The 20,182-nt window shown below is 36.0% G+C and overlaps 1 protein-coding gene across 2 annotated transcripts in view; it reads left to right on the forward strand.

The window, feature by feature from the left end:
* ANKRD28 (ankyrin repeat domain 28) overlaps window positions 1-18,829 on the forward strand; it is a 116,047-nt gene extending 97,218 nt beyond the window's left edge. For both annotated transcript variants that reach the window (XM_079300147.1, XM_079300146.1), the window contains exons 15-28: window positions 1,345-1,456; window positions 2,089-2,115; window positions 3,014-3,088; window positions 4,080-4,281; window positions 5,707-5,794; window positions 6,174-6,291; window positions 6,864-7,083; window positions 8,077-8,164; window positions 8,261-8,344; window positions 8,862-9,007; window positions 9,182-9,264; window positions 9,389-9,471; window positions 11,753-11,844; window positions 16,823-18,829. In XM_079300147.1, coding sequence (XP_079156273.1) covers window positions 1,345-1,456; window positions 2,089-2,115; window positions 3,014-3,088; window positions 4,080-4,281; window positions 5,707-5,794; window positions 6,174-6,291; window positions 6,864-7,083; window positions 8,077-8,164; window positions 8,261-8,344; window positions 8,862-9,007; window positions 9,182-9,264; window positions 9,389-9,471; window positions 11,753-11,844; window positions 16,823-17,109 — 1,705 coding nt within the window. In that variant the 3' untranslated portion in view covers window positions 17,110-18,829. The remainder of the gene's footprint in view (window positions 1-1,344; window positions 1,457-2,088; window positions 2,116-3,013; window positions 3,089-4,079; window positions 4,282-5,706; window positions 5,795-6,173; window positions 6,292-6,863; window positions 7,084-8,076; window positions 8,165-8,260; window positions 8,345-8,861; window positions 9,008-9,181; window positions 9,265-9,388; window positions 9,472-11,752; window positions 11,845-16,822) is intronic.
* The last annotated feature ends 1,353 nt before the right edge of the window (window positions 18,830-20,182 follow it).

A 20,182-nucleotide genomic window follows, 5' to 3' on the forward strand; every position in this document is an offset into this window, starting at 1 on the left:
GTAGACTTGGCTCCATGCAGCCTATTTAGTGTATTGTAGAAATTTAGGTAGCCAAAGCCAGTGACATGTAGCATTTATTAATGAGCCATGAATGCTAACACAAAATTACTGATCCAAATAAAAAAGGAAGTTAGATGATTGAACAAAGGAAATGTAAGAACTTTAATTTTTACTTAATGAAACAAACTGATTTGTCTTTGGGTTTTCATAAATCTCATCTCATTTTAATTCAAACAAAAGCATGCAGGCAACACTTGTCATTGATGAAATCCAGGCATTTCTTTACTGGACAAATAAAACCTGAATTGATTGGTTAAAAACATAGATGTGCTTTACAAGTAGCTCTTTATTAACTATACTGAACTGGTTTTAAAGTTACTTACATCTTCTGTTACATACAATATTCTTTAAAACTCAAGGATTTTTACCTTTTTCTCTACATAATAAGTTCTTGTTTATGCTGGCCAAAAACAATGGAAGTGAGAGTGCACTTCTGATAAACAAGTATTTAGTGATCCCAGAGAGAAGAAGGGATGTTGACCTATTGTAGACTTCAGAATAATGAATGGCTTCAGCAGGTTCAAGGTCATGCTAATGACTTTGGAAAATGTTGCTGAAATTATAGACAACATGAAAATATGAAACAGCAGGGTTTTTGCTTGCAATCATTAGTGTGCACCTAGGGAGCCTCTTGAAAACAGAAAATTAGTTGTGAGAAAAGAGGGAAAAATAAAAGAGGGAGCTGATTTGAATGCCCTGTTTCCCATCTTCCTGGCTGAGTGTGGTTGGAACTGGGCTGATCATGTTATGCCTTATAAATTCATCTAGTGAAAATAAGGAATGGGAAGATATAAGTATGACAACAACCGAATATTTACTGTACAAATAAATTTTAAAAATAGTGCCTGGTAGTAGAAGTGTGTGTGTGTGTTACTTTTGTGTGCTGCCATGAAGAACTGCTTCTCTTTTTATCCATATAACATGCAGAAGGGATTAATGCAGAAAAGCATACAAAATAGTTATCATTGATATTAGCAAAGGTAGCTGCAGCTGTGTTAGCTAGGAGGAAGGTAACCATGAAATACTAGTTTTAACCAAGTCAGATAAGTCAGAAGATGCAAGACATCTGCAGAGAAGGATTATTTCAATTTTTGAAGCTTTGTGATTGACCTTTATGTTTGATGTAATGAGGTAGCTTTCTCTAGTCCTAGCCAATATTGTACATTAAATCAGTGTCCCTGTGTGCTGTATTCTATTTTCCAGTTGAATTGGAACAATTTATCACTTAGCATTAAGTTGAAATTCAGCATTTAGATACATGGTTGCATATGTCAATTTGAATAGGTGCCTGGAATACTTGCTAAGAAACGATGCCAACCCTGGGATCCGAGACAAACAAGGATACAATGCAGTTCATTATTCAGCTGCCTACGGTCATCGCTTGTGTCTTGAATTGGTAAGAGAACATGTCCTGGATGAAAGGTGTGACAGCTGCTCTTGCAGGGGGTGATGGAGGGGCCAGGGGATTCCTCCACCTTGGCTGTCAGCTGGCTCAATACTGGTTTTCAGCCTCTGTGCAGATAAATTTAAGCATTTGGTGTTCCTAAAGTAGAAGCAAGGTGAAGAGCTAGGATACTAGGCTTAAAAAGATGGAAAATTCTCAGATGAAATGATAACTGCTTGAAGATGTGGGATATTTGGTTTGTTTCTTAATTTAAACTGCAGTAATAATTTTTTTTTTTTTTTTTTTTTTTTTTTTACTGGTGGCTGAAATAAAATAAGCACAAGTTATCCCATTGACAACTTTTAAGAGATTTCATGAATGTCATTTGGAATAAATAAATGAAAACGAGGGGAAAACCTGTAAAGAAAGAATGCCTTATAAAATAGTTCATGCAGTTACAGTAACTAGTGACCACATAATAGAATTTCAGATAATAAATTTGTAGTTAGCTTTTTATTGCTCCCTTTGCAAAAATGTGCATGTTATTTGATAAGTTGTGTTATACACCTTCAGTATTTTTATTAAAATTGCACTTTTATATTCAAATGTATTCAAACATGAATTTTGAATGTTTTTAATTGCAGATTGCAAGTGAAACACCTCTAGATGTTGTAAGTGTATTATTTCTCATTTTTTTAAGTACTACTATAGAGCAAAAGGGAACATGTAGTTTTAAAATACTGCTTATTTTTTAGACTTATTCAACCATTTCTTCAATACATGAACGTATTAATTTCAACTACAATTTAGATTTAATTGGACTTTATAATTTTAAAATGGAAAATTATTTTTAAGCTATGTGGTTTTTTACTTAAGCAGTTGGATGACCATGATATAGAAGTGTGATAATGAAAATGTCATTTGAATGTATTAGGTGTTCTTCAAACACTTTGAATGTTTTAATTCTGCTAATGTACTCTAATGAAATATGGTCTTGAAAAAGACCCAGAAGTAAAACTTTAGAACACATCTGAAAGTAGAATAGAAATGTATATACATAGATATTTTAATCCTATAATGTTTTTGCTTTTTTTTTTAGTCCATTTTTTCTCTCTGAGAAATGTTTTCCTGTTCTGAGAAATCCATCCTGCCTTCTGGCCTTTCGTGTTGTTTTCTTGCTGACTTTCCACCTAATCAAAATGCTTACTTGGCTGATGTTTGGGGTTTTATTTCCTGCTGCTGCTGTCACCTGTCCTTGTGTTCCCTTTGTATTCATCTCTCATATTGCTACTTCAGAAAAAGTATTAGTTTTAATTTAGTTCCCGATTGAATTATTGCATTATTATGCAAAATTAAACTACTTGGGTTGGAACATGAATATGTGGGAGGTGTTGCAGTTGATTCAGTCTCTAAAAGGTTGAAGATCAGGACATCAGTAATTCTATACTATTATTTCTAATTTTTCTCCTTTCTTTTTCCATTTGTGTATATGGGAAACTGTAACAATTATTACTGAGTGTTTTCAAAGGTGAGGGGTTTTTGCACTCACTCTGACTTTCTTTCTCTAAGCTGATGGAAACATCAGGCACTGACATGCTGAATGACTCAGACAACAGAGCACCTATAAGTCCACTGCATTTAGCTGTAAGTTCTCAGTCCTTTGGTGATGACAGCTCATCTGGTAGCAAACAGTTGTTGCACAGGCTTATTCATTATGGGTTTTTTCAAAATAGTCTAATAAACAAAATGCAAACATATAATATTCCTGGATGACATTTTTGCATGCCACTTGAAATTTGCTTCATGGAACAGCTTTCATGTGGAATCTTCTAATTAAAATTTATGCTAATGAAACTTTTATAAAACTTGTTCTATAAGTAACCATGACTTTTTTAATCATTGCATTGTTTTATTCTCTTAATTTTTAATATGAGAAATGTTTGTCCCCAGTACTTTGAGAAAGATTTGCACAAGGAGCAATGTAGGACAGTGATGAAATTCTGTCTATCCAGAAATATTCAAAATACAGAGTAACCAGCTCAATGTATAACTTTGATCTTTTCACTGAATTTAAAGCAGTTGAAAAACCACACTGTACTTTGTGCAAATATACTCTTTGTCTCATGCAATGCAGATATATATATATAGATATATATGTATCTCCAAAGCAAAAAATAATCTTTGATAGTGGTAAATGAAAGCTATTTGTACTGCATTCTTTTTATAGGTGCTTTTTTTTTAGTAACTGATGTAAAAAGCTAAAAGGAATTACTTAAGTTTGCTTTTGTTCCTCACTTGAAATAATCTGAGAATGATGTAACTACAGCACAAAGCAATGAAATGTGCAGTAGTCAAAATACTGTTATTTAGGCAGATTGAAGACAGATTATTTTCTGAAAGTAGTTGCAGTTGCAGACTGAAAGGATAAAACAGAAAAAACCCACCAACCTTCTTGCTGAAATTGTGGGATTTTTTAAATTAGTTGTAACTGTCGTAACTACTTATGTGCTGCATCAGTTGCTCTTCTGCATGCTAAAATAAGAATAGTCTCTTTACAGTTTCAATTATGTAGTTGTGGCAAGAAAGGGAAAAATGTCAAGGATGGGAAAATTGATGAATTTTCTTATTCTTGTAGGCCTATCATGGCCACCATCAAGCTCTGGAAGTACTGGTACAGTCACTGCTGGACCTAGATGTGAGGAATAACAATGGAAGGACACCACTGGATCTTGCTGCCTTTAAGGGACACGTGGAATGTGTAGATGTGCTCATTAATCAGGGAGCATCGATCTTGGTAAAAGATTATGTTGTAAAGAGGACCCCAATTCATGCTGCAGGTATGTGCTAGCCACTAACCTCTAAAATTTTGGCTTTTGAAGTGGAGAATCTATTTAGAAGTCTCTGTCATTGATGTTCTAAGAAATAATGTTTAGGAACAAAGGATCACTTTTACATGCTGTGCTTAGAAACATGGTGCAAAATAGCTGCAGGGAGGAACCAGTATAAATCCAATAAACCAGTTGAGTCCAGGGAGTGCTGTCCCACACTTCCCTCTGGAATGGTGCATTGTCCTTGTCCATTCACCTGGCTGTGCTGACAGCTGTCAGTGACATGTCCCTACTTCTCTTCTCGTCTTTCATGCAGCCTGAACTGCAGTCCCAAATTTAGATAGGCAAAATTGCATTGCCTGTCTTGGCAGTAAAATGCTTCTAAAAATGACTAGAGTCTTGGAGAATTTTGGCAGTTTGAGAAGAGACACGAAAACTTGCTTTGATTTTTTTCCAAGAATTTAAATGACTTCTGAGCATTTTTAAAATAACAGCAATCCTTTGCAGTATTTTCTTGCTGACTTTCCTGGAAAACATCTCTAGGCCTGCCTTTCTCAGAGTTGAGTATCCACACTATAGTCTTATTTTTTTCCTTGCATTAAAAATAGGGTTATTAAATTTGACATTTATAGTAATGGTCTTACAGAAGTGTTGCAGTTAAAAAGAGCATTATGTACAAAACATCATCCTTTTAACCATTTAATTTGCTGTCCATGAGCACAAGCTGCATTCTTCTATTTGATTGAGCTTGAGTTAAGCATGTCTGTCAGCTACAGAAACATGAATTGTCACTGTGGTTGTGTAGACAGAATACTGCAGCTGTAGGTCAGAAATAATTTCCCTTCCATGAAGCAATCATTTATCTTTCATGAGCCGCATTTAAATGAGATTTCTCAATTTTCTGTTTGCTCTTTTTCCATTTTTTTAACTGCTTGGTTTATTACATCTATGCATTACATTTCCTTCCCCTTTCTAAATGTGATTTCCATTATTATTTTATGACTATGCACACGCTACACTTGCTAACAAAATCTGACTCTGATTTGCTAAGTATGTGTTTACTGTTGCCTTAAAACAAAAATTATGCTAATTCCTATATTTTAATGTTCCTTCTTGTGTATGTTGTATAAGCATATATTCCAGTTATTTCTAATATGTGCAACCTCATTTAAATATATAAATTTTAAAAAATCTGTTGGCAATTGATAGTTGGAATCAGTTCTTTCTAACACTGTACAGTTGAGAATACCTGATTTCTGAAATTATTTTCTAGTGTTCACACTTATAATTTAAGTTATAATAATGGTAAAGATGTACAGTGGGTTTTCAAGCTAATGGGCTTTAGTCTGAGCAGATAGGTTGCCATTCTTTTTGAGCTCTCTACTCAAAGGCAATTAATGTGAGTGAACCCCATGTTTTTATCATGTTTTACAGCTACAAATGGTCATTCAGAATGTCTGCGGCTATTGATAGGAAATGCAGAACCACAGAATGCAGTGGACATTCAAGATGGAAATGGACAGTGAGTTGAAATGATGGACATTCTGTTCTACACAAATTACTGCATTTCGTAAAAGAAAAAACAAAATATTTTACAGTAGTTATTTTTAACTTATTTTAAAAGGAAATTATTGCATTAAACATAAACTTGGGAGTGAAAAATGTTCAGTTGGGAGGAAGCTTAAAATGTGTCATACTGCCCAGATGCTGAGAAAATGGATTCTGAACTGGGGCATGTTACTTTATTTTCTCAAATCTAAAAAGCAAATGAGTGGAAGGTCAGTGATGATGTAAATCTTAACAGTGTGGATTGGAAGGATAGCAGTTGTTATACTTGAGCTGAATGCTAGTCTGTTAAATTTCCAAGTGTAAATTTCCACTTTATTTCTGTCTCTGCTTAGGACTCCTCTGATGTTGTCAGTTCTCAATGGGCACACTGACTGCGTTTATTCACTCCTTAACAAAGGAGCCAATGTAGATGCCAAAGATAAGTGGGGAAGGACAGCATTACATAGAGGGGTAAGAGAATATTCCCTTTCTTTCATTTCCTATGTTTCCTATGTGCTAATTTCAAATAAAGACTTTATATATAGTGTTAATGAATTTCTCATTTTTCTTATCTTGCCATTTTAAGTTTTACTTGTATTTAGTTGCATTCAAAAGATGATTCTGCCTGTTTACTACCTACAAAATTCGCTCCTAATCTTGCTATAAAGTGTTGACTGGAGAAGTCCTAGAGTACAGTTTTTTGTTGGAGGAAAGGTAGTGTTAATGGGAGGAGGAAAAGCATTATGCATGCTACATGCCAAATATTTTGTTTTTATAGTGTCTGCCAAATAAGACAATTGAATGAGCTCTAGAGATTAGTAGTTCATTCAGTGCTATTCCAAGAAAATATTCTGTCCTAAATATTATAATACATTGCTCTTTTTCCCAACAGAATGGCTGTTTTCAGGAATAAAAATAGCAATTAATTTTGCTATGCCTTAAAAATGCAAGAATTTGCCTGAGGTTTGCTCATTTTAGTTCTACACCTTGGCTTGTAGACATGAATATTTTCAAACTGGCCCTTTCCTGTCTCCCTCTCACAGGCAGTTACTGGGCATGAGGAATGTGTGGAAGCATTGCTCCAACATGGTGCTAAGACCTTACTACGAGACTGTAGGGGACGAACCCCCATCCACTTGTCAGCTGCCTGTGGGCACATAGGTGTGCTGGGAGCCCTCCTGCAGTCAGCCTCCTCTGTGGATGCAGCCCCTGCACTGGCAGACAATCACGGCTACACATCACTGCACTGGGCCTGCTATAATGGTAACCTGTTAAAATACAGCTCTAAAACTGTTTGTTGATGCTGGGGTAGAAAAGCTACATGTAAAGACTGTCCTCTTCCAGTTCCTATTAGTGAATGAGAGAAAATGACAGATCTTGAAGAGGAATGTATTAACATCTAATACATAAGAGATGTTTACTTTTGTCTTACATTTTTGTCGTATGCTATCTTAGGTTTATGCCTCAAGGAGTCTTTAAAGAAATTCAGCTTAATACCTTTGAATAGAAATGTGCCACGTATCCCAAAAAATATCGTTCATAGGGAGGAATGGTTTCAGATTAAATCTGGTTTTAAACTTGCTTCATGTCAACTATGGTAGGCATAAGAAACTCGATTATATAAAAGTGATTCAATAAGAATGTAGTCTTCACTGTTACTTTTCGTGGATTTGAGAGTGAAGGAGACCTTGAAATGCAGGAATATCTTTCAGCTCCTTTGCTAAAGATTTTGTTCTGTGCGTTCATTTAGAACACAGTAGAGGTTGTTTTTTTTTTCATCTCTGAATGACATGATAGAGAAAAATCAAGAAGAGATTAAACCTGCATTTCACCAATTAATGTTAAGTGAATAACTACTGGGCTGCTGCAGCTGGGTGATAATTTCAACTAAATGTGGAACAAAAATAAGCCTCAAATGGTGTAGTTGTTTTCATGGAGACAACGTGATGAATGTACAGAAGAGTTTGAAATGCAGAGGTGTAAAGAATTAAATTACGTGTTCTGGATGTTTTTCCAGATGCCTGGAAACATGAGATACCTTATAAATCTCATAAAATTCACAGTTTGTCAGTTTGATTTTCAGGATTCTAAGAATGTATTGGTTCCTAAATGTAGTCCTGTTGAATATAACCAGTCTTTCTTTGAAACTTTCAAATACAATTCTGCTTAATCTAATTTAGATACATGTTTTTCTTTGCAAGCTATAGTTAGACCTTTTCCCTTCTTTTCAGTACCTAATTCTTACATTTGCTTTAGGTCACGACAGTTGTGTAGAGCTGCTCCTGGAACAGGAAGTTTTTCAGAAAATGGAAGGAAATTCTTTCAGTCCCTTGCATTGTGCTGTGTAAGGAAGTGCATAATTATTATTCATAGATTTCATTGCTGTATTTAACAAAAGATTTTTCATTCTGTAAATAACAGTCTGTTTAATTCATTGTAGGATAAATGACAATGAAGGTGCTGCAGAAATGTTAATTGATACACTAGGTGTTGGTATTGTAAATTCAACAGATTCAAAAGGAAGGTAAGAGTGTAAATGCAGAAAGAATGTTTGTAATGTTATACAGTGGCTGTGCTAAACTCTTCAGTTGTTTGGGGGTTTTGTATTTGCTAATTAACATTAATTCCTTGTTCCCCTGGATTTATTCTTTGAAGGGTTTTGTTTTATTGTGTGCTAGAAATACATTTTAGATTTTTTAAATCCTGTTCTGATTCAGTAAAGTTGAATTGGCTTTTTATTGTATAGGCAACTTAGAGCATGTTTTAAATTTTATTACTCTGAGGATAGAACTTTATGATGCATCTTTTATTTTTGCTGAATCAAATTGTAGCTCTATTATAAATTGCATGGGTTACGTTAGTTGAAACTAGGAAGGGACTTTTTAAAGGCAGCAGTCACAACTCCAGCAATACTGATTGCAAAGGATCAGTGGGAGAAGCTGCAGTCTTTTGGATTTGTAGGATCACAGCCAGGGATGCCCCTTTGAATACAGTAGAAAGCATGGCTGAACATGGCCATATTGTCTTTTGATCTGTTGTAGAACTCCTCTGCATGCAGCAGCTTTTACAGATCACGTTGAGTGTCTACAGCTTCTGCTTGGTCACAGTGCTCAAGTAAATGCTGTAGATTCTTCTGGGAAAACACCTTTAATGATGGCTGCAGAAAATGGACAGACGAATACAGTTGGTAAAGAGAAAGCTTTATATATTTCTGCTCTTAGCTTTGTTAACCTTACTGTGGGTGAAGTAGCCTTACCCTTAACATTCTTGTGAATATATTTTTGTCAAAATTCTGTTTCCATTTTGCTGTTTAGAGTTTAAGGAATGTGCTTTTCGTTAATGCAAGTCTTTATTTCCCCAGAGGTGCTGGTTAGCAGTGCTAAGGCTGATCTGACTTTGCAAGACAGTTCTAAGAACACAGCACTCCATTTGGCTTGCAGCAAGGTGTGTGCATGGTCTGACTTTGTGTTTTCAGGCACTGTTTGAAAGTATTGTTACTTTGAAAAAAACACTCAAAGCAATTTGTGAAGAATATTTGTTATGTAACAGATGTTTGTTCTGTGTTAAGGGTCATGAAACTAGTGCCTTGTTAATCCTGGAGAAGATTACAGATAGAAACCTCATCAACGCCACCAATGCAGCCTTGCAAACGTACGTATCAGCAGGGAAGGTGTTTGAAAAAGTTCTTGGTGTGTATCTTGCTCATAAAGAGGAGTATTTTTCAGAATTCATTTTTCAAATTCATTGAATTTTAATTGTTAATAGGTACCAAGGGTTGAACCAACTTGGAATGGAAATGGTGTTTTGCTCATACTTAAAGCTCTAGATTTTTTTTTTCTTGTGGGTGATCAGGATTATAAATAAAACTTACATTATTGCAATTCACATGTGGAGTTACTGCAATTCACTGAGATTATCTGTGAACTGAGATTTTTCTATTTTAAAATTATTCAGATTTTCAGTTAAAAATCACTTCATTTAACAACTTGAGACAAACTAGGACTTGGTCTTCAAAGAAAGCTACTTTAAAAAAAGCCCTGAAAATAATTGCCTGAAGTGTGCTTTTATTCTTCAGCATGCTTTCTGTTTCATGTTTCAAGGATGAAACATTATCTTCTATTAAATATCATGGAGAACACAATATCCTTAAACCTTCCTGAAGATTATCTCTGAAGTAGAATTATACCTATGTGGTTAGCCTAAATCAGAAGAGAACCTTAGAAATGTATGGTACCAATCAGGATAATTCTTCTACATTTTTTTCGTTTTAGAGAATGCATTTGTGTTACAAGGAATACTTGACACATGATGTGTAGCTGAGTTATGCATGTGAATTATTAGACTGCTTCAGTAATGCTATCACAGTCCATTTAGGAAAAAAAAACAAACAAACAAAAAAAAATAAACCCCAAAAAAAAACTCATCTAAAAACACTTTATATTGGAAGTTGTAAGCAGCTATCATATTATTCTGGCCTTACATCCCTTCTGGAATCTTGCCATATTCAAGCTCATACAGTGCTTCCAAGTATTTCCTGCTTGAATTAAGGAGTTAAAATAGTAAGAATTCTTCTTTTGCTTTTGCTGCTCACCATGGTGCACCTTAGGCAGCATTAAATAACCAGAAAGCAGAAAAGGATTGATTGCTTCATTTCTAGCTTTAAGCAAGGATGTCTTGAGAGAAGGAAAAGCAAAAAGGAGATGGTAACAGATGTGGGAAAGTATGCTGCCACAGGCTCATGTAATTCCAACCACATGCCTTGGCTCAAATAGTTTGATCAAGAGATGTCAGGGGATAAAATAGGTACACACTTGCACCTCCACTGAGAGTTCATATAAATTGCAAGGTTTTAACAGTTGTTTAAAATATTACTGCTTTAGCAAATGTTTAATAACTAAATTGACTTTCTCAACAGCTTAAACGATTTCCTTCTTTGTGGCAACATAAGCATTAAAATTGTTGGTCTCTACGTTAAAATTATTTTAATTACAATACATTTTTCAGTATATCTGTTGAATGTGGTCATGAATTTTAAATACTTTAATGCAAGCACCATAGATACATCTGCTCATATTGTTTGTATCTTTTGCATTTCTGATATTAAGTAAGGCATTTGTTTCCAAGTCAAAATAGAGTTTATAGTTAATTGAAACAACTCAGGAATCTTAGAATGAATGAAGAGCAATATAAAGCAATGGAAGTAAGCTGATTATTCTGTTTCCTGCTGAGTGATAGTAAGGTTTTATTTAATCCAGTGGGAACCAATTTTGAAAAACTGTTGCATTTGAAAAAGATATTATTAGAATATTTGAGATAAAGCTACACTTTCCTTTAATAGAGCAAGTCAACACAAAATTGATTTATGGTTAGTAGTTTGAGGTTTTGAAAAGTAATCTGCTTTTCTTGCTTCATGCATTATACTGTGAAATATTTTTTCATCTCTAATCACAATGGAATCTATTGGTTTCTAGAAGGCAGATTGATGAAGTGCTTCTGCATCTCTGAGCATTTACATGTAGCACAAATGACTGCCACTGTGCTGTTAGAACTCCAGTGACTGATGGCAGTGATATGCAGTAACTCTCAGATGTGACAATATCTGTTACAGCAGTTGAGTGGGGGATTTATCAACCATAGGGTGCCAAGTGTTTCTGACTTTTTAACATGATAAAGTCTGTAAGCAGGCACATATTTACTAGCACCTGCTTCCTTACTGCGTGCTGCCATGGAAAGAAGAAAGTGCATAAATGGTATTGTAGAGTATCAATAAGAAAATAAGTTTGCTGAGTTTCCCATCTCAGTCATTACATTTACAACATTTATATAATGTGTAAGTAACATAGAAGTATAAGTATTATATTTAACTAGATGCAAGCTACCTATCTTAATGACTTGTTCTAAGGTTTATATATGAGTTTGCTTGTCTTCACAGACCTCTGCATGTTGCTGCTCGAAATGGACTAACGGTTGTAGTTCAAGAGCTTTTAGGGAAGGGAGCAAGTGTACTTGCTGTAGATGAAAATGGTAAGAAAAATCTAACTTTGTTTCCCTGTAAGCAACTGTGGTTCAAAACTCCCTGAAAAGCAGTAACTCTGGAAACTTCAGATGAGCCTTGCAGTAGGTTGCCCTCACAGAAAAAAACGCATTGGTGGTGGATTATTTCTGCAAAGCAGCAGAAGTGTAAGGAGAGTGAAAACTTTCAGAATTATGCAGGTCATGGCACAGAAATGTTTGGTTTGCATTTGTAGTTTTATGGTGCACTATAAAGTAGTTTTATGATGCACCTATAAATGCACTAGCTTTGGCATACCAAAATTGGTCAGAAAAACATAATACTCAAAGTAAAATACGACTTTGAGCTGTTAAGAAGCTGGATTGAATTGCTATTCGTTTTGTCACAGTAGGTATATCAGTGTTAGCTTTTAAAAGCTAGTATGATTTACAACTCACAGTTACTGTTCTCAAGCTTCTGGCTCTTCAGAGTTTTTTGGCATATAGAAGTAAGAAGTAACTGCTTTATCACAAGAATAAATCCTTCATCTTGTAAGAACAGAAGAAAATTAGATTTACTGACTAACTCACATATTTTTATGTAAGATATCTGTGATCCTCTGAAGCTGTGCTTTTAAATGTGTAAGGCTCTGTCCCTTATGCCATGAAAGCAGTAGCTGGGATTTGGGGAGGGGTGAGGCAATGGACTGTTTGCTTTTTGGCTTTGTTTGTTGGTTTTTATTACAAAAGTGATGTGCCTCATTAATAGTTCTCATTATATTTCCAGTTTAGAAAGCTTTTCCTCTTTTAATGCTCCCTGTGACTTTCTCTGTGTGTTTCTCAAATTGCATTTCTTAAAGTGACATGGGTGACTTAAAGATCATTCCTTGCCTAAAATAGGTCACAAGAGTAAGCGCTAAAGAAACTCCCTCAAATGAAAAGATTGGAAATTATATCCTTTTAATTTTTGTTTTTCATCACATGTATGCTGACTGGAAACATTTGCATTTTTGTGGGCTTCTCATATACAGCCAGCCAGTCCCTTTTTAGGATAGATCTTTGACATAACAGAGGAAAAACATTCGTGTCAAAGTGCCCTGACAGCCTGGGGATCTAAAAATCTTCTTTTTTGATTCTGCTCATGTTTTAAATTTTAAAGTAAGTCCGAGAGCTATCTAATATTTTTCTTCACTGTAGTTCTTTCTAATAGCAATTGCTATGTTTATAAAATTTTAAGCAGCCTTGAGAATATATCAAGCAGCCTTGATGAATCCTTTTTTGACTGAAGAAATAGGCAGTGGAATATTTTGGATCACAGCACTGACATTCTGGCATAGTCCAGATGAGTTAGTTCAGTGATCTGCCAAGCAAGATTGGCATTTCATACAGAATTAGATTATATGGAAGTTTTGTTTTAGTTTTGAAAGTTTTAGTCTTTTACATGGAAGCCTCTCTTGATATATGGAACATGTAACCAGCAGAGCCTCAGCTGTTATGGAGTGGTGATCCACTTTTTGTCTCTGAATTTGTCCCTTTCTCTAAAAACTACATTGACTTTTTGCAAGCAGTCTCTATTTGTATCTATAGATGTATAAATAAGATATTAAATGCATCTGAAACAGCAAATTAACTGTCCAGTATACTTCCCTAAAGCAGTTGTGTCAAAGTTTCATTCTTAGCTCTGTATCAGTTCTCACTCAAATTTCTTTTTTTTCCCCATTTTTCTGCACCAGTCATGATGAAACTACCATCACCTTTATCTACAAAAATTATGTTGACTTGGACATTATTAATGCAAATTTGCCTGTCTTAAAATAAATTGCTGGCTTTTTCTTTCATTTGACACCATATAAAACTTTATTTTGTCACTCAACCAACTTTTCAGAGCTTTTTGAGGTTTGGAATTTTTTTTTGTTTTGGTTTGGGTTTTTTTGGGGTTTTTTTTTTTTGGGGGGGGGGTTTGGTTTTGTTTTTTTTTTTTTCTTTTTTTTCTGTAGTGGGGCTTTTTTTTCCCTAACTATTTAACTTGTACTTTAGTTTATATTGGATATGTTCAGTTTTCTGGAAGGAATTTTTCTGTAAGTGCTTATATGATGACTTCTGCCTCAGACTGTCATCTCTTTCCCAGTGTTTATACCTCATTCAGTTGATCTTGAGAGCTCTCATTGCACTGACCACATTAACAACACTCTGATTTTCACCTTTATGGCAACTTTCAAGCCCCAGGGGAGGGAGCAGCTCTGCATTTAGGCAGGTGGAGCCCCAGCCTTAAATCAGTGTCCATCATGCAGACTCTTGTTTTTTGTTGTGCAAGGATGCTGCCCAACTCACTCTACTTCTATTTCCCCATCTACAAATGAAGATAGCAAATATTTTGTTGTTGTTGTTCTTTGAAGCCTTATGCAAGTGCAGATTATGGGGACCATTACAGGAGAGCTGAGTTAAGCACATTTCAGTGGAGTCAGTTCATTTGCCAACATCATCTTCAAAGGAAATATAAAGTATTTATATCTGCTGTTTCCCTGACTTATGAATTATCACTCTGCAGTTAAGTGACATACAATTACAGCTTGTTCTTATAAATTTGAATTCAATATAGTGGAGTTAATGTAAGTTAATATGGTGGAGGACATAGGTGTCAGTCTTCTGTGGTGTAAGCAGTTACTTCATCTTGCTATGTATAAGGCAATAATAAAACTGGATTCTTTCATTGCTACTTTGAAAGCCAGGAGCTCGAGACCTACAATTGTATATTAATTATAAACACAGTATTTAGAGAACAGAGAGTTTACAACAGAAGCAAGTATTTAATTTAATCCTTAGACAGATTTTTTTATTTTGAACTGCGATGCTGTGCTTCAGAAGGAACATGAGTATACAAGACCCTAGAAGTCTTTAAAAGGGGGGAGGGGGGAATGGAGCAAACAAACAAATAAACAAAACTCTTAAAAATAGCAGGTGACTGCTTGTTTGTTGTTTTTTGGTTTTTTTTTTAACTTGTTGTCAAGTCACATTGGTGAAAAGAATGGTGAGGAATATGACCAACCTGAATAAACTTATTTTGTGTGTCATCTTACCTTCATACAACCTCCACCAACTGTAGATATTAAATGGTGTGCATCTGAGTATCAGTTCTGAGCCTTCTGTTCTGCCTTACTTGCCTGAAATGCAGTCATGATCCAGGTGTGGCGAGCTCTGGCCCTTGCTTCTGAATCCTCTCAAAATGTATCTCTTCTGCAGACTGTCACTGTTAACTCTGAGCTGTTTAAGTGCTGTGGTACCTTACTAACAATGAAAACATCCGCTGCGCTGCACTTCTGTCCGGCCCTATCGCATGGTCAGCTGGTGCGTTCTGTGCTTGACTTATCTGTGTTTCCTTGGATTGTGTGCTCCTTTGGGCAGGGACTCTTGTCTTGCTCTGTTCAAAGCATCAAAGCATCAAGCACAAGGTCTGTCCTGAGTGAATAATAAATAGTTCAGCTGCAAGACTGTCTCCTGCTTGCTGTTTCCTTAATTTCTAGCTACAGTTATTTTCCGTAATGTGCTTACTGGTTTAATACTTATGTGCAATTGTACGATACAGTAACTGCTCCTGAACTCTATCCTAAAACTTGATCTGGACCTACTTCTAAAGTAAAGATGATTCCTTTGAAGTAGTTGAAACACTTGCTGGTAGAATGAGCATTGCCTTATTTTCCCTGCCTTCCTAAAGTCTGGATAGAGGTCTGTGATGCACTTTGCATTAAAGCCATCTATTATTTAAAATTACTTGTGTGCTTTTTACTTGGATGTTGTACACCTTAAAGTTGTGGACTTTGGCGTAGTGCAGGACTTCAGACTCCCAAATGCACCTGAAATGAGTCTTTCTTTTGAGCTCATTGTGGACATTTCTGTCCCACACACTGAGGGATGACCTGGGCACACGCTGCCGGGTGGAGCCAGGGAGGGGAACATGTCCTGCTCTTGGCAGCAGAATTAGCTGTGATCTGTGGCTGTACTTAGGAGACTGCCCTGCTTTTAGAGCTGCCAGTGGCACCACCAAGTGCAGTCCCTTGGTGCTGTAGATGCACCGAGACCTGTGCCAGAACTCACCCTCTGAGTGGTTATGCCTGAGACAGGAGCAATGCACGGATCTCTGCTGAGGAGAATTGGAAGCATTTTTCTTGACATTGAATGAATAGAGGCAAGTACACAGAGAAGGGGAAGCTGCAGAAGGAAAAATGGTGGAGGATTATTAGAGCCACAGAAACCCAGAAGAGATGTCACAGCTACTTGACCTGACTGCAGATAATTTCATAGTCCAAGACCTCCTACATTGGGCGTTGTCACAGCACCAATGCCTGGCAGAAGTTTGGCTGGGCCAGTTGGACAACCAAGAGGTCTCCCTGCAACCTCTAGCCTGCTAACCCAGCTGGCATTTCCTCAAACTTTTCTGGATTTTTTAATTGATACAGTGCAGATAAAAATTAGGCATTGGCTTTATAATTTATATTATTGAATATTGTATAAAGTATAGGTTAATTATGGTCTGCCTTTCCAATTGACTGGCCTTGATCCTTTAGCCAGCTTGTTCCTGAGATGGCACAATGTCATTAATAAGTCTGTGATGGAGATTCTAAATGAAGAAACATTTGAGCCGTAGTTTGTGCAGTAGCTCTTTTAGTGAATGCTATCACCTCTCCCTGTTGGCTGCTTTTAGTTGTCTCTCCTCAGCCAGGTGACTTCCTCACTAGTTTCAGACCTGGGCTTTTCTCAGTGGCCTAGAGTGTTTGGCTGTGCTTAACAAAGCAATTCTATCTTTTTTGCAAACCCCATTAATTTCAAGATTGTTTTTATAACCAGAAGTTTAAAAATACTAATTGATAATGCGTTAATTTTTTTTTGTTTGTTTTTTAAACAGTGCGGAACTAAGCAATGTAAGATACTTTTGCAGCTGAGAGATTGTATGAGCTTGCAGACAGGTGTCCACTGTCTGTATTTTAAGGAGGGTTTTGTTTCTGTCTGTCTGTAGGTTACACGCCGGCGCTGGCCTGCGCGCCCAACAAGGACGTGGCCGATTGCCTGGCCCTCATCCTGGCCACCATGATGCCTGTTTCATCGAGCAGCACATTGCCCTCCCTCACCTTCAATGCCATTAATCATTACACCAACACCTCAAAAACTGTCACCTTCGACTCCTTGCCAATCATGAGGAGTGACCACAGCTCCTACTGTACTTTCAACAACATTGGCAGGGAAGGTGGCTACCCCTACACAGAAGAAGACGAGCTCAATGACTCAGATTCTGAGACCTATTAGAAGATACTTTTTGTAGGTCTGAATGAACCCTCATGCTGGAAGGTCAGACTCATGCTATCAGAAAGCTGTTGCTGTTTGAATACAGAAGGAGGACACACCTTTGAGAAGATGTTTTTTATTGTGGTTGCATATTAAAAAAAAAATCTGTGAGACTCTAGGAAGATTTTTAAGAGCATATTTTACAGAAGAAGCATAAATTCTTGAATAAGTACTTGGAATCCATGGCAAAAAAAAAAAAATAAAGAATGTCAAAACTGTTTTATTTAACTGTATTCTATCATTGTTTTTGGTGCCGGGAGTAATTCCTGCAGACTGGGCACCCAACTTGGTGTAAATGAACAACACTATTGTACAAGACAAAGGATGCTAGATTCAAATGCTCTCAATAAACCTAAAACCATTTTGAAGGCAATAAATGAGTTTGGTACAGTAGGCATTGTTTGTGCTGCAAATTGCCAAAGGACCAAATAACTTAAAGATTTTTTTAATTATGTTTTTGTGAAAACTGGAATAGGTTATTTGAGAAGTTATTTCAACCAAACCTTAATTACTTCTGGAAAAGAAGCTTCAATTTGGGTTCAAATGTTGAATTTTATTTTTTTTTTAATCATCTGAAAGCCTTCCGACACTATTAAATGTACCATGACAGAAAGCAGATGTGCTTTTAAGTTTTATTTTCTTTTTCTTTTAGGTGAAATGAAAATTATCTGTCATACTTTTATAATGCTAAAATTAAACCAGCTAACAAGGTGAAGTCAGGGTGAAAAATGTACAGTGTAATAAGGGAAGGAAGGGGTGGGAGATGTGGGAGGGAAGAAGTAATTGTTGCACAGTTACAGATTTTTTCTTTTAACTTTTGGGTTTGGGATGGTATTTTTCTTAATTTAAAAGTACATAAGTAACTTGGAAGCTATGAAACTGCATTAAAAAATTGAATTGATATGTCTTGATAACCCTGTTGTGACTAAGAGTTCAGTAATTTATCTGCTTCCTTACATCATAAATTTGTATGTAAGATTAAAATTGTATATCCCTGTCACTTTTTTTTTTTTTTCCTAATCCCAGATTTACAGAGAGGGAGGGAGGAGGGGAGGTGAATTTAAAAGTATAATTCCCTATTAGAGAAAAAAGTACAGTGTCTGGTCTGTGGGAAGAGCTGTGTATCTTTGTTGTGCTCCATTTAGAAAATAAACAGCAGAAACAGGTCCCTGTAACGTAGTTCAGACTTGCCCAACTTTATTTTTTTTTAATTTATAACAGACTACTGTGTTTTTTTAAATTGCCTGATGAATGAAAAACTGACATAAGTAAGCTGAAGTTTTGTCTGTTAAATATGAATTTACTTTATTTGGCTCTGCTTTAACTATAACTGTTAATTTTCAAGTGAATTTGTTTATGTACATGCAAGGAATCCTTGCGTGTCCTGGCAAAGTACAAATAAATTACTACAAACTGATTCCAATTTCATTTTTATCCTTTTTTTGTATTGTGAAACTGGAAATCTTTGATATTGTAAATTAACAGCTGCTTTTCTGAACATAGTGTGGAAACATGGGACAATATTTTGATCTATTTGATAATTTTGTGGGTTTTTGAAGAATTAATGAGCATGTACATAGAAATAGTGACTGCTTGAATACTGTATTTACCTGCACTCTTTCAGTACTTCAAGATTCCTGTATATTTTACAGAGTATAATAAAACCCAAATGTGAGTTCTACTAATGAATAATTTATTTGTATGTACTAAGAATTAATGACAAAATCTCTTGTGAAACTATTGGAGTTTATCTTCACGACAGCTTTGCCAGAATTTTATTTCTGAAGTGAAGGTGAGCTACTTAAAGTAATTTTAAATATGACATTACTTCATTATTCCTTTAGGCTTCCTTATAAACATTGCTTTCTTAACCATTTGTGCCTGTGTTCATTGTTTATGTCTGAGCAGAGTTAGAGGACTTCAGGGAGGTCGTGATTCCTGTGCTCTCTTCCCTCTGAATCTCTCACGTACGTGGCTCTGTGGCAGTGATGTTTCTGCCACAGGCAGCACTCACAAGATCCACATTGGCCTGCTTGGGACTCACTGCAACCATTTAAATTCGAAGGCTGAAGCAACATGGACCCATATTTCTTCAAGTGCTTGTGGGAAACCTGATGAGTGCACCAAGTGGTGTGTCTGTTATTTAAAAGGTAACAGCTGCATGTTTCTGTTCATGAAACTTTGATGTTAATTCAAAAGCACTGTGAAAGGATGATATTAATAGGCCTTTATTATCTGTGCTGACCTGTGTCTCACTTGGAGATGACCTGTTACCTCTGTGTGGTGTCTGTAGCCATAGGGCACAAACTATTGCAGGGGATACTCCTGTCCTGCTGGGAAAAATTGCAGTGCAGTAGAGGCTGAGCTGTTCATGACCACTGTGTGCCTGGGTGACAGAGTGAAAGCTCAGATGGCCTTGGTTTGTTTAAAAGTCGAAGATTTGGATATGGAATACAGGGACATGCAGACAACAGTGCTGTTGAATGTGTTTGTTTCTTTATGTCAATCAGGAATTGTGCTTTTCATTGCATTGCTACTCACCTCTTGAGAAGTTTCTCACTGCATTATTTTAATTTAGGTTTTGTAAACCTTTTTTAGCTAAATATCTGTCTTTTCTAATAATGAATTCTTCAATCCACTTAGGAATTCATAGTTACATGATTTGTGTATCTCATCTATCTCATCACTGCAGTTTATTCAGTGAGCCTGTACCTTACAATTTGCATGTATTTGTTAAAAAAAAAACTAACCCAAAACTCTATTACTACCTGGCAGTATGGGTAGAACAGTAATTGTGCCTTGTAAGTGATAATTAAGATTATTATAATAATATGGTCTAATTCCAAAAATGGAACGTTATTTGTTTGAAGACCATGCTACTGTGCTCAGAGACCACTTCTTTAATGAGAGGTCAAGGAACAGCAGGTTCCCTGTTTCTGAAAAGCAAATAGTGATAATGGTGTCTGGTGGGGGTTTGAAAAAAATGTTCATACCTCAGTTGGAGGTCTATTCATTTCCAGAAAATTATGTTGGA

This window comes from Erithacus rubecula, assembly GCF_903797595.1.
Source record: "Erithacus rubecula genome assembly, chromosome: 3".
Taxonomy (NCBI): Eukaryota; Metazoa; Chordata; class Aves; order Passeriformes; family Muscicapidae; genus Erithacus; species Erithacus rubecula.